Source organism: Schistocerca piceifrons, chromosome 2 (assembly GCF_021461385.2).
Source record: "Schistocerca piceifrons isolate TAMUIC-IGC-003096 chromosome 2, iqSchPice1.1, whole genome shotgun sequence".
NCBI classification, from domain to species: Eukaryota; Metazoa; Arthropoda; class Insecta; order Orthoptera; family Acrididae; genus Schistocerca; species Schistocerca piceifrons.
In genome coordinates this window covers 318,707,145-318,720,310 of record NC_060139.1, presented here as the reverse complement: position 1 = coordinate 318,720,310, position 13,166 = coordinate 318,707,145, and the positions used below count along the sequence as shown (strand labels likewise).

Sequence of the window (13,166 nt, the reverse complement as noted above, 5' to 3'; positions counted from 1 at the left end):
TACCCAGTCGTTCTTTCGCAACTTATGGGGACGTTCTCCCTCAAAAGTCGTAGAACATTGCAACGGAGCATTTTGCTGACCTTCTGACCAGGAGGCACAAACTCCATAAACAATCCCACCAATATACAGGGTGACCCAAAAGTTCGTTAACATTTGAAAATGCACTAATACACGGCATAATGTAGGTAGAGAGGTAAAAATTGACACACATGCCTGAAATAACGTGGGGGTTTATTGAAACCAAAAACGAATGCAAAAACTGTCCAACAGATGGTGCTCGACAGCAACACTTCAGTGACACCGCATGAGGATCGTGTTTAAAATGAGCTTTACTGAAAGAGGGAGTCAGATCATCTCTAGCCTGACTGATAAACACCCGTTGGAAGGTACGACTTTTATGCAGGATGGCGCTCTACCCCATATTGCTCAAAGTGAAAGATCTCTACTCTCTCACATTGTTTGGTGAGGATCGCAAGCTGAGCTGCCACGTTCGTCACGCTTGGCCTCTCAGGTCTCCAGACCTCAGTCCTTGTGGTTGTTGGTCGTGGGGTTACCTGAAGTCGTAACTCCACCGCAATAATACGGTTGCATTACGGATGCTAATAGACGATGTCCAACGGGAATTTTCCACCATACTTCCTGATACTGTACAGTGCTGTTCACAACATTCTACCTCGACTACAGACATTGTTGATGAATGGCGCCCGACATGTTGAGCATTTGTTGTGAAGAACACCGTCTTCGCTAAAAATCATTTGTTATGCTAATTATTGCTTTTGTATCGTATGAAGCATCTTCTGGTAGTCATTTTGTGCACTTTTTTTCTTTCAATAAAACCCCATGTCATTTCAAGTGTATCTATTCCTACCTTTCTACCTACATTATTCGGTGAAGTATTGAATTTTCGAATGTTAATGGATTTTTGCGTCATACTGCATAGAAAAGTTCCCTGCAGACGTCAACGCTGTACTGTTTATGACTATCTTGAAGCAGTCATTGAAAAAACTATCCAGCATTACATATCATATTCAGCATCTCAGATAGAATACATCCACAAGCACCAGAACTTATTCCCTAGGTGTAGTAGAAACCTTGCGCGGTCCACCTTTGTACGCACAGAATGAGATCCCTACCGAGCGAGGTGGCGCAGTGGTTAGTACACTGGACTCGCAGTCGGGAGTACGGTTCAGACCCGCGTCCGGCCATCCCGATTAAGTTCTCCGTGATTTCCCTAAATCGCTTCAGGCAAATGCCGGGCTGTTTCCTTTGAAAGGGGACGGTCGACTTCCCTTCCCATCCTTCCCTAATCCGATGGGACCGATTACCTCCCTCTTTGATTCCCTCCCCCAAATCAACCAAACAATCAGATCCCTGACTTTCAGAACTTTTCTGGTGAGATGCCAGTTGATGATCGACCGGAAAGACAGTCATCATCAGTCGATGATCGTCCGTTTTTGGAACGCTCACACTAGTCGCGTAACTGCATCTGAACTATAGCATTAGCCCCGAAAGCTTGCTTCATTCTTTAGGGTGTTTCTGCTATGGTATTCCAAAACTTTACACACACGCGCAGCTGTTTGAGGTCAACCATCACAAACCCGTAAATTCAGAGACACGTAACGAATAATGTAAAGATGCTAATTAACAACTAACAAACCATTCAGGTCACAGCCACTTGCTACAGTGACTCAAGACGTATGTGAGGGGAGACACCTCGCGGTAATGCAGTGAATTTGTGACCATTTGCGTGCAAAATTCTAATTTCGGGCCTTTGGGCTGCCACCTCGTACTGGCTGTTTGTTTCAATAGTCTGCACTCGATATAGGTCTGGATCGATCTCTGCCTAGTTCAACATTTAGGCATCATTATTATCCTCAGCCATTTGAAATGTAATGCTACATAAAGAATTATGCTTGCAATGCGGTTTTTTACCCACATTCAACCATTTTACGCGTCTTTTGTGATCTCATCTACCCATCTCTTATTACGTCGACCCGATCTTCGCTTATCTCTGGAATTCATTAAAGATCGTAATTGACCGATCGCCTATTTCCCCTGGATATAACGTTTAACATTCCCACCTTTCAGTTATGGTTGAATATATATATATATTCAACCATAACTGAAATATTCAACCATAACTGAAAGGTGGGAGTGGGAGACAAAGTAGAAAAAAATAATTTATTAAGAATTTTTTAGGTGCCATACCGCAGAACTAACTGGTTCTAAGTGCCAATAAGAAAATTTCCTTTCAAGTACCTTTATACTGGGACACTACGTTTTATACGTAATAATACACGTATAGAAATACAGCAGCAACGTTTCAATACAAGAACTGTAGTCAACAAAAACCCTTCTCATATCTTTTGAGTTTTTTACACGAGATTAACAAAATTAATTAAAAATACTCTCAATACTGGCTTCTGTTTCTTGCACAACCCCATTCATGCGAAGATCACTGATGCAAAATATTTCCATTACGCGTTGGCTGTCGATTTAGCTGCTCAAGACAGTTTTCGGATAATGTGTTCAAAAGTAATTCACACGACGGCTTGTCTGTACCACCTGTAACGAATCCATAGATATCCCAAGGTATGCTAGGTAGGTTGAAGTCGCCTCCGAGTAATATAGCATGATCCGGGTACTTCTGCGATACGGAGTGTAGACTCCCTTTAAATGATTCTAGAACTGTCACGGTGGAACCTGGTGGCCGGTAATAACACCCAACAATTAACTTTATTTCTCTTAGCCCTGTTACACGCGTCCAGATAACTTCACAATCACACTCTACTTCGACCTCAGTAGACACAATATTTTTGTCAACTGCAATGAAGACACCACCTCCTACGGTATCTAATCTGTCTTTCCGATACACGTTCCAACCCTCACTAAATATTTCAGAACTTCTTATCTCAGGGTTCAGCCAGGTCTCAGTCCCGAGAATAATTTGCGCGCCACACGCTTCCTGGAGGGCAGTAAATTCAGGAACTTTACTCCGAACACTTACGTTTGTTTTGGTTGTAGGACACCATCACTCCAAGGAAATTTCATCATTTGGGAAAACAAGGAGTGAAAGCTAATGTAAAATGTATCTTAATGTGAACTAGCCGTCTGAACCTTTCGGTTCGAAACCGGTAACGGCACTATTTAAACACATAAACAGCATTGTAAAGAGTGGCTGGTTGGAACTGTGTTCTCTGTAAGAGTCAACCCATATTTTGTACACAGCCACTGGCTCAGAATGTCAGTTTCCACAAAACAGCACCTCTTCTCTTTCTGTCTCTGTAACCTGATAACTTATAACACCTGCGGCTTTTGCAAAAAGTGTCAACTCTTGGGAAAAACGACATTCCGTTTTCGGGGACGGTGACTGACTTATTATAAGGCATTATTTTTTAAAATTTTTGACACAGTCACCTTTTGTTGTGACACAGTCATAACCAGTTTCGGCACACAATGGCCATCTTCAGATGCTACAATATAGAACAGAAAAGCTTTTAGCATGTTAAGTGGACGGTAATCATAGATGTAGCGAATAGGAGCAGATGCAAAATTTAATCTTGTGTAACTTCATTCGTTATTTATCCAGAGTCACAAATATTTTATAATCTTGAATCATCGTTAGAATTATTCAGCATCATTTTTTGCATTCCTTTTTCCAACTGTGATTGATACCAGATGTTCGTAACACCATTAATTCCACAAAAGGCAAGCTACTCTAAAAGAGTACCATGACCTGCTCAGACTAATGATGGGGTGAGTTCACAAAAAAATTCCAGTTGGTGGTATACACTGTTTCATTGTAAGACTCTTTAATGCTAAGTTAGTGGAAATGTACGACGTGCTAAGTAAACTGCTTCCGCTTCACTAGTCTGGAGCCCCTCTCCACACTCCTCCCTAAACAACCGTGCCTCCTTTTGTGACCGCAGGCTGGGGGCCGCACAGTCGCCTCCGCCGGCCGCCCTCGCTTCCTTGCAGGACGCCGACTCCCGCCATCAGAGCACGCCGCCCACGGCGCCGCCCATCCTGCTCAGGTAATCTTTAAATATGTTTATATACTTACCACTGAGATGAAATTTAAAATCACAGTTTCTCTAATAGGATGGAGAATTTTAAAAAGAAACAATCTCTTTGAACTCTGTGTTAGAGAATTGCCACAGAGTCCTTACTGGTTTTCAAATAGTTTTCAGCTACTTGGAAATCGCTATTACGAAGACCACAATGTGCACGATCTTTAATCATTAAAGAAACTTTCAAGATAACATAATGTGCAAGATAATAAATAGTTCTATTCAGCCCTTGAAGTAGGAAAGGGAAATTTAGCAAATCAGTAAGAGCAACCAAGGACAGACCCGAAACAAACAAGAGAGCTGAAACGCATGGATTAAAGAACGCTTGGCCTTTCATGGTACCAGTGCTTGGATCCTATCAAAATGAATGCGGCGATCTCCTCCATGCAAAACATGTTCCGCAGGTCTCAAGTACTGGCAGCCAAATGTGGATACCATGAAATTCTATACAGAGAGGCAACAGAGACTGTAAAACACCCTAGAAGTTTCATCAGGAAGGAGGAGAACGTGAAACTGAATATATGGATCCTAGTGCTGCAGAGGATGTGTACCAGTCTTCCACCACAGAACGATAGCGACAGCGGACGAAGGAACTCGACAACAGCCAAGTGCGGTCTGATACTATAAACATGTGACGTCACGCCGCAGCGCGGAAGCGTGCGTAAACGGAATTTCGCTGTAGTCAGCAGCGAGCCAGGGTGTCAGTCGGACCCTCAAAGAAGCTACGATCCCCCTAGAAAATGTCATCCGTAGACGGTGAGGAAACGTTGGTTATAAATGTGAAATCCATTCGACCACTGCATAATAGCACGGAACATTTTATTAATTGTACACTACTGCCCATTAAAATTGCTACACCACGAAGATGGCGTGCTGCAGACGCGAAATTTAACCGACAGGAAGAAGATGCTGTGATAAGCAAATGATTAGCTCTTCAGAGCATTCACACAAGGTTGGCGCCGGTGGCAACACCTACAACGTGCTGATATGAGGAAAGTTTCCACCCGATTTCTCATACACAGGCAGCAGTTGACCGGCGTTGCCTGGTGAAACTTTGTTGTGATGCCTCGTGTAAGGAGGAGAAATGCGTACCATCACGTTTCCGACTTTGATGAAGGTCGGATTGTAGCCTATCGCGATTGCGGTTTATCGTATCGCGGCACTGCTGCTCGCGTTGGTCGAGATCCAATGACTGTTAGCAGAATATGGAATCGGTGGGTTCAGGAGGGTAATACGGAACGCCGTGCTGGATCCCAACGGCCTCGTATCACTAGCAGTCGAGATGACAGGCATCTTATCCGCATGGCTGTAACGTATCGTGCAGCCACGTCTCGATCCCTGAGTCAACAGATGGAGGACGTTTGCAAGACAACAACTGTCTGCACGAAAAGTTCTACTACGTTTGCAGTAGCATGGACTATCACCTCAGAGACCATGGCTTCGGTTACCCTTGACACTGCATTACAGACAGGAGCGCCTGCGATGGTGTACTCAACGACGAACCTGGGTGCACGAATGGGAAAACGCCATTTTTTCGGATGAATCCAGGTTCTGTTTACAGCATCATGATGGTCGCATCCGTGTTTGGCGACATCGCGGTGAACGCACATTGGAAGCGTGTATTCGTCATCGCCGTACTGGCGTATCACCCGGCGTGATGGTATGGGGTGCCATTGGTTACACGTCTCGGTCACCTCTTGTTCGCATTGACGGCACTTTGAACAGTGGACGTCACACTTCAGATGTGTTACGACCCGCTGCTCTACCCTTCATTCGATGCCTGCGAAACCCTACATTTGAGCACGATAACGCACGACTGCATGTTGCAGGTCCTATACGGGTCTTTCTGGATACAGAAAATGTTCAACTGCTGCCCTGGCCAGCACATTCTCCAGATCTCTCATCAATTTAAAACGTCTGGTCAATGGTGGCCGAGCAATTGTCTCGTCACAATACGCCAGTCACTATTCTTGATGAACTGTGGTATCGTGTTGAAGCTGCATGGGCAGCTGTACCTGTACACGCCATCCAAGCTCTGTTTGACTCAATGCCCAGGAGTATCAAGGCCGTTATGACGGCGAGAGGTGGTTGTTCTGGGTACTGATTTCTCAGGATCTATGCACCCAAATTGCGTGAAAATGTAATCACACGTCAGTTGTAGTATAATATATTTGCCCAATGAATATCCGTTTATCATCTGCATTTCTTCTTGGTGTAGCAATTTTAATGGCTAGTAGTGTAATACAACCTGAAAGACTCGCAATATGTGCCTTTATTTTGGAAATGATCACTGTCTGGTCGAAACTTGGGCACTGCGAAATGCTCATCTGATTCTGTATTAAAAATATACAAATTTGTTTTATTTGAGGGTATGTGACAAGTGCTTTAATACTGTAGCAGTTTCGTATACAATAGTTAGTGCTGCCTTTCCAGGAGAGTAAGAACCGACTTGATGTGCCACAGGCTACCTCACACGCTGACACCTCCCGACGGAGCGGACGGCCCGTCGCTGAGGCATTCACCGCCGCCTTTGCCGCCGCCGCCCACGCTGGCGCCGCCCCCGCAGCTGCTGCTGAGAGTGCCGCCCACCCACCCGTACACGGCGCTGGAGCTGCGGCCGGCGCCGCCACTGCCGCTGCCGCCGTTGGGCGCTGCCCCGCCGCCCCCGCAGCCGCGGTTCGCGCCGCCCAGTCCCGGCCCGTCTGCCGCCGCCGGCCGGGCGCCGGACCCGTTGCAGAGCGAGCCGCTGTCGCTGGTGCTGCGCCACCAGGCGGAGCCGCCGCGCGACTCGGCGCCGCCCCCGCGAGACGTGCCACCGCCGCCACCCACGCTCGACCCGGCGCCCCAGTCCTCACAGCAGCAGCAGCAGCAGCAGCAGGCACCGCGCAACTACAAGAACATGACGCGCGAGCGGCGCATCGAGGCGAACGCCCGCGAGCGCACGCGCGTGCACACCATCAGCGCGGCGTTCGACACGCTGCGGCGAGCCGTGCCGTCGTACGCGCACGCGCAGAAGCTGAGCAAGCTGTCGGTGCTGCGCATCGCGTCCGCCTACATCATGACGCTGGCGCGCGTCGCCGGCTATGACTACAGCCGCGACGGCAGCCGGCCCAGCCTGGCCGAGTGCGTGGACCAGGTGTCGCGCACCATCCAGACCGAGGGCCGTCTGCGCCGCAAGAAGGACGACTGACGCCGGCCGCCCCCGCCGCCCCCTCCCCCCACCTCTAGTCACGACGCTGCTGCGGCGCACTCCTCCGGCGAGCGTAGGCCCTAGCCGCCGGACCTCTCAAAACTGGGATGTCAACACGAGACTCGAGAGTACCAGTTCCTAGACGGCAACTCCCACCCAGCAATATCTTCCTTGACACCTGCTGCAGAATCGTTCCTTAACAAAAAGAGTCGAACCATCTCTTCTGGGCTGTGAATTCGCCAGAGAAGCTGGTTCGCCAGATAGCAATCGTCGTCAATCTAGTACTTAAGGGAACACCTTGTGGTAACAGTCGCATCACGAGAAGTGCTTTCACAAATGCTGTAGGACCATTTGGCAATAATACTGCGATACCAGTACATGCCTCAAGAAGAGACGTCTAATTACTGACCTGCAGCTACGATGACAGTGCTCAGCGTACAGTACATTAGCTCCACATAGAAATATGTGACAAGCTTGGCAGCAGTCGACATATGAATAATAGCGACAACAGTACAGAAAGGAGAGGACCAGGGTCTATCAAGATGGTCATGACATGTCAATTGCCACAACAGACGCCATCGCACAAGAAACTTTTCTGCAGCCTCCCAGACAACATCTGATTAGCCCACATCAAAGTTTATGACTGAATTTCATGTATGTATAGCTTGTAAGAAACCGTCTTCGTCGTTCATCATCTAGTAATGGGATGCACCAGGTGTATTCGTAATTTTCTGATGAAGACTTCACACCTTCTTCTAGTCATAATTCTACGAGAAAACACCTCAATTTTTCCCCATACGGTGATACTAGATATGGAAGTTTATGACGACGCAGCTTGTTTACAGAATTGATTAGAGCCTGTTGGAACCCTAACTGCGCAGTCTCTGCTCTCTACAACTCAGTTACTCTGCATATTCTCATTACGACAGGCTGTGCAAGAGTAGTCCACTGGTGACGTCAGCTTTACTGTTGATGGCCTTAGTGACAAGTTCACGTCTCGCAAGAAAATACTATATATTTAACTTCGTATGAAGACAATCGGAAGCAGCTAAGAATATGGATATATTTTCTGATAGTTTGATCGCAAACGACGTGAATACTGAATTACGCATATGAAGACTTGGGTCAGTCCACAAGATCAGCACTGATCAACTCGTGCAGTTATTCTTCTGGCATTCTGACTGCCTGAGACGGCGTCGTCGTATCTTACAACCAACTTGCCGGTGAAGACTAATACTTTATAAAGTTATTTGGAAATAAAAAAAAGGGATATGTGCGTTGAAGAGAGAGCAATATTCACACGTTACAGATTTTATTCCAAATAATAACAGACGTCTCCATAGATACAACATATGCAGCGTTACATATCTTAAGAGAAAAGATGCCAGATAGTGAATCACACGAAGTGGTCTGCAACAGTAGAAATGTGTGAAACATGTAGATCTGAGAATACCGTCATATTACAAGAAAATTAAAAGACTTTATCATTAATTGTCGAAAGACTTACGACGCAGAACCCTTGCGTAACAATAGATCTGAGGTCCATTATACAGGGTTGGAAGAGTTGGATCTGGTAAACGCTTGTAGCAGAATGTTGTCCCATTTGGAATAACTGAATGTAATACAGTTGGTGAACATTACCAAAAATGTCGATTCTCGTCTTCTGTGAAATCAAATGAAAGACAGAAAAAGCGATGACAACTGTTTTATAAATCTGGTGCAAGACTGCTTCTCGTAAGCTGAAAAATAAGATTAGACTTATTTAAAGGGCTAAGCAAATTTTCACCAACGTTAATTGCTACGGGAGAAGCTACAATATATTTCGACAACGTGGAGAGGAATCGCAAGTTTTAATGGTTTCAGTAGAATATTTCTTGAGCGATGGCAACGTGCCTCTTACTGCAGTCTGTAAGTAGGTGAATATTGGCGAAGACTGTTGGTCCTACAGCAACTGAAGAAAACTACCGTTATTGCCTGCAGGCTTCTGATATCCTAACTATTCAGGGCTTTTTTTTTCTTAATTCGTGTACAGGATGTCACGAACTTTTTTCTGTCTGTCTACAAGAATACGCCGCACTTTGTTGCAGTGAGGTCGTACCTAACGATCCTGGTTTAGAACTTTCCTGATCAGTGAAGGAAGTGTGATGTGAAGAAGTCGTCCCTCTCATCGACTGAAATTACTGTGTAAGAGTGTCTCTATGAATGTGTTTTATGTGTTTGTGCAACTGCTGTGACAAACAAGGACAATATCCTACCATCCATTCCTAGCTGTGTATTGTGTTAATAGACTTCAGATCTATCCTGTAAATCAATAAGTTGTAGCGTTGGTGTTGTTCCGTAAGTTTGGTGTCATAGAATCTTAGTTCAGTGTCACTGCTAATATTTTCTGTTACGCACAGAATGTTCTCCGCTGTGTGTTCACTATTCCTTGGTGTAGCGCCACGCTGGACGTACATACGTTAATGAAATGGAGTCGAAACGACGTCAGTCGGAAAGCTATATTGTTAAAAGTACCTGAGAAGATGCAATTTGTAGATAAGTTGTGTGAGTCTGTATATAATTTTAATAGTTTCTAGAATCTACTAAAACTATAACAAAACACTAATAGTACGTAATTTAAGGTAAAACGAGAAAATATGTGTACTAAACTAATCGCTGTAAGCAATGTATTGCTCACTAAATGTTGTTTTATTGTGATAGTGCCTTGTGGATGGGCTTCAGTGCGGCTCCGTAGGACTGTAGCGAAAGGTGTACTTCCTCACAGATGAATGAGATTCGTCGGACAGGAAAGCGCCATCAGAAAGAAATTATTTGAGTCTGTGTACTAAGTAGTCCAAGGATACCAGTATTCAACCGCTTACAAAATGTGCCAAAATTATTACTTTTTATAACTAATATTTGTGCCAAATTTTAAGATTATAAGAATATTTCCAACTTTTTTTTAGAGAAAGAAAAGACAGCTATTTTCGATACGCAAAGGCTTTATCAGAAAGTTGAAGTCGTCTCGAACAGTCAGCGGAATAGTTCAGAAGATCGTAACACCGGGGAAAAAACAAGCCACCCTTGATTTCGATGGAAAAGGAATGAGTTTGTGCTATTTTGAAGTTGCGGTTCGGCTGGCAGTCCGAGACATTGTATAATTTGTTTTTCATTATAGAAATATAATAATGAGCGGAAGCATGTTCAGAAGTCAATTTCCGTGCCAATCCTATCATTCCAACTCGGAGGTTTCTTTCGAGGTAATTTACTCCGGAAACGCTATTTCCTTTCAGGCATTCGTGAAAAATTCTCACGAGAAATAATGATGTCCTTTTTACATTTGCTCCTGCCCCTACAGTTGGTTGTCCTGGAGTACTGTGCCCTCTGTATAATGTAGAAACCGTGGTCCTGTGTCATATTGTATTTCACACTCCAATATTTGTTGTACATCACTTGTTGGTGCTGTTCCAGATCGTTGTGCAATGCTGTATTAGGGATTAGTACTGTTGCACAACGCTGTAGAATGACTATTGCAGTACAGCAGGGTGCAGACTAAACTATGTTGCTAATCTTTCAGTTGCCTCCCTTTTTCTGTACGCAGTAGATTGTACTGTGCAATGCGGTACTGTAACACCTTTCTAAATTTAGTTACTGTGTATCCTGAATTTTATTACATTGATCTACACTTTAGAGCTCTGTGATATGAGTTGTAGTGTGTGGTAGTTCCATAGAATTGTACTGTATGGTGCTGGACGTGTCATTGCTGCACTGTTCTGTTGCGTTGACTGATGGCTCACTTGGTATCGGTGTGTTAACGTGTTATGCTGTTAGGGAGGCATGGGTGCTATGTACTGTTTTTGTGTACTGCCGTCCTGGTCTTTGGCCGGGCCAACTACAGACAATAATAAAGCTGCCTTCTTGAAATGACAAACCTTGCATTAATTTTAGAAGTATAACCTTCACTCACTTCCCTGTATTTCCTACATACTGCTCCTTCAATTTGTCGGAGGCAAGGGCCACTCTACTGCTTGGAATGCTCAACAAATCTTCTTGGAAAGGTGAACAGGAGTCTCAGCAACATATTCACAGCTTCCAGACACTAATTGTAATTTACACATTACACTATAGAGAGAAAAATTGTGGGATGATCATAGTGATGTAACATGAAATTAATATAAACATCATTTACCATTTGCAGGTGATTACGTTGTAGGTACCATGTCTCTTAGATCTTCAGAGAAGGGTTTTGGGATGTGAAAAGAACTGAGGTGTACATCTCATTGAAACACAGTACAACAGGATGCTTTTAATTTGTGAAACAATATAAAAGTGGTACAATAATCAAAATCATAAAAACTTAATGCATATCAAATTAGAAAATATTCTCAATTAGTCTAAGAGGATAGTAGAACAGTTCTGTAATCCATTCTTAAAATATGTGCTATATTTCACCGAAAGGAACCGAGAGTGAACCAAATTACGAGGTAAAAGACAAAGGATTTAGAGGTATAAGCCAATTTACAATATAGACGTTTACAGACATTCTCAAAAGGTACACTTGGAAGGAGGACTTCAATACAGAGACATGAATGACAGTTTCTATAGAGCTTTATCACTTTCTTTGATACTCGTTTCCCATTAACAAACAGCAAGCATAAATCAGTACTAATAAGCAACCCATATGGATAGTTAAAGATATGAGAGTATCGCCCGCATCTCGTGGTCTTGCGGTAGCGTTCTCGCTTCCCACGCCCGGGTTCCCGGGTTCGATTCCCGGCGGGGTCAGGGATTTTCTCTGCCTCGTGATGGCTGGGTGTTGTGTGCTGTCCTTAGGTTAGTTAGGTTTAAGTAGTTCTAAGTTCTAGGGGACTCATGACCATAGCTGTTAAGTCCCATAGTGCTCAGAGCCATTTGAACCATATGAGAGTATCAACTGGATTGAAATCGAAGCTGCATCTTAAATGAAAAGAGAGCCACAATCCTGTTCTATAATTTCACCATAAACACTACTAAGAATCACTGCAGAACGCATCAAGCACATTGACGGCATACGTTACACCGAGACAACAGAAGTTCTTTACATAACTAGATAACATAAAAGCTATGTGGTCAGTTGCGGAAGAAGCATCACAGCAAAAGGTGAGTGTTGAAAATAACAAACAAGATACTTCACATCATTTGAAGCTGTTGAAAATTTTTGTACCTATACTTGTGACTGCTTCGTGAACTGATATTAAAACATCTGAAGTCTTTATATAGACGTATCAGGCCCAAAGGAGAAATATTTAAGGAAAAAAACGAAAGTATAATATTAGACGATACATAAATGAAAAATAGGTAATGTTGTGAAGTCTGTACCAACTACAAAAGAACCACACACACACACACACATTATACAGTAAATAATATGAGTCCGTGTAGTTTCATGGAAAAGTGGATGTCGCACTACAAAGGTTCGTGGTTTAATCTCCAGTCATTCCAAGGATTTTTTACACTTCTATCATCTGTCACAATGATTTATTAATGTGAAAAATGTGAATGTGCTTCGTGATTTTTAGTGCGCGTTGAAAGTAGGTCTCCGTATAACTCGATGGTTACATCAGTTCCTAGGTCAGAGGAAGAAAAAGGCATCCTAACTTCAGTAGCAACACGCCTAGTTAAGGACTGCATTACAGTGTTCAAATTAACCTTCACGTTGAGAGGACTAATTTGCATTAGTTATTCACAAATAGATTTTAATGGTCCCTGACATGTGTTTACGTTAGTATTTTCAATAGTGCTATTGAATATTTAGACATCGAAAAGATAATATCAATCAACTATACAAGTAATTAAAATAAAATGATCTAGATAAGAATATGTAATGACGTAACGCCACACTGCTGTTCGTTAACGCAAACCCAGTATAGTGTTGACTCAAGAACTTG

At 43.8% G+C, this 13,166-nt stretch overlaps 1 protein-coding gene across 1 annotated transcript in view; it reads left to right on the top strand.

Moving 5' to 3' along the window:
- Positions 1-11,166, top strand: part of LOC124775356 (transcription factor ATOH8-like) — a 42,445-nt gene extending 31,279 nt beyond the window's left edge. Inside the window, exons 4-5 of the mRNA XM_047250187.1 lie at positions 3,930-4,034; positions 6,534-11,166. Coding sequence (XP_047106143.1) covers positions 3,930-4,034; positions 6,534-7,260 — 832 coding nt within the window. The 3' untranslated portion in view covers positions 7,261-11,166. The remainder of the gene's footprint in view (positions 1-3,929; positions 4,035-6,533) is intronic.
- The last annotated feature ends 2,000 nt before the right edge of the window (positions 11,167-13,166 follow it).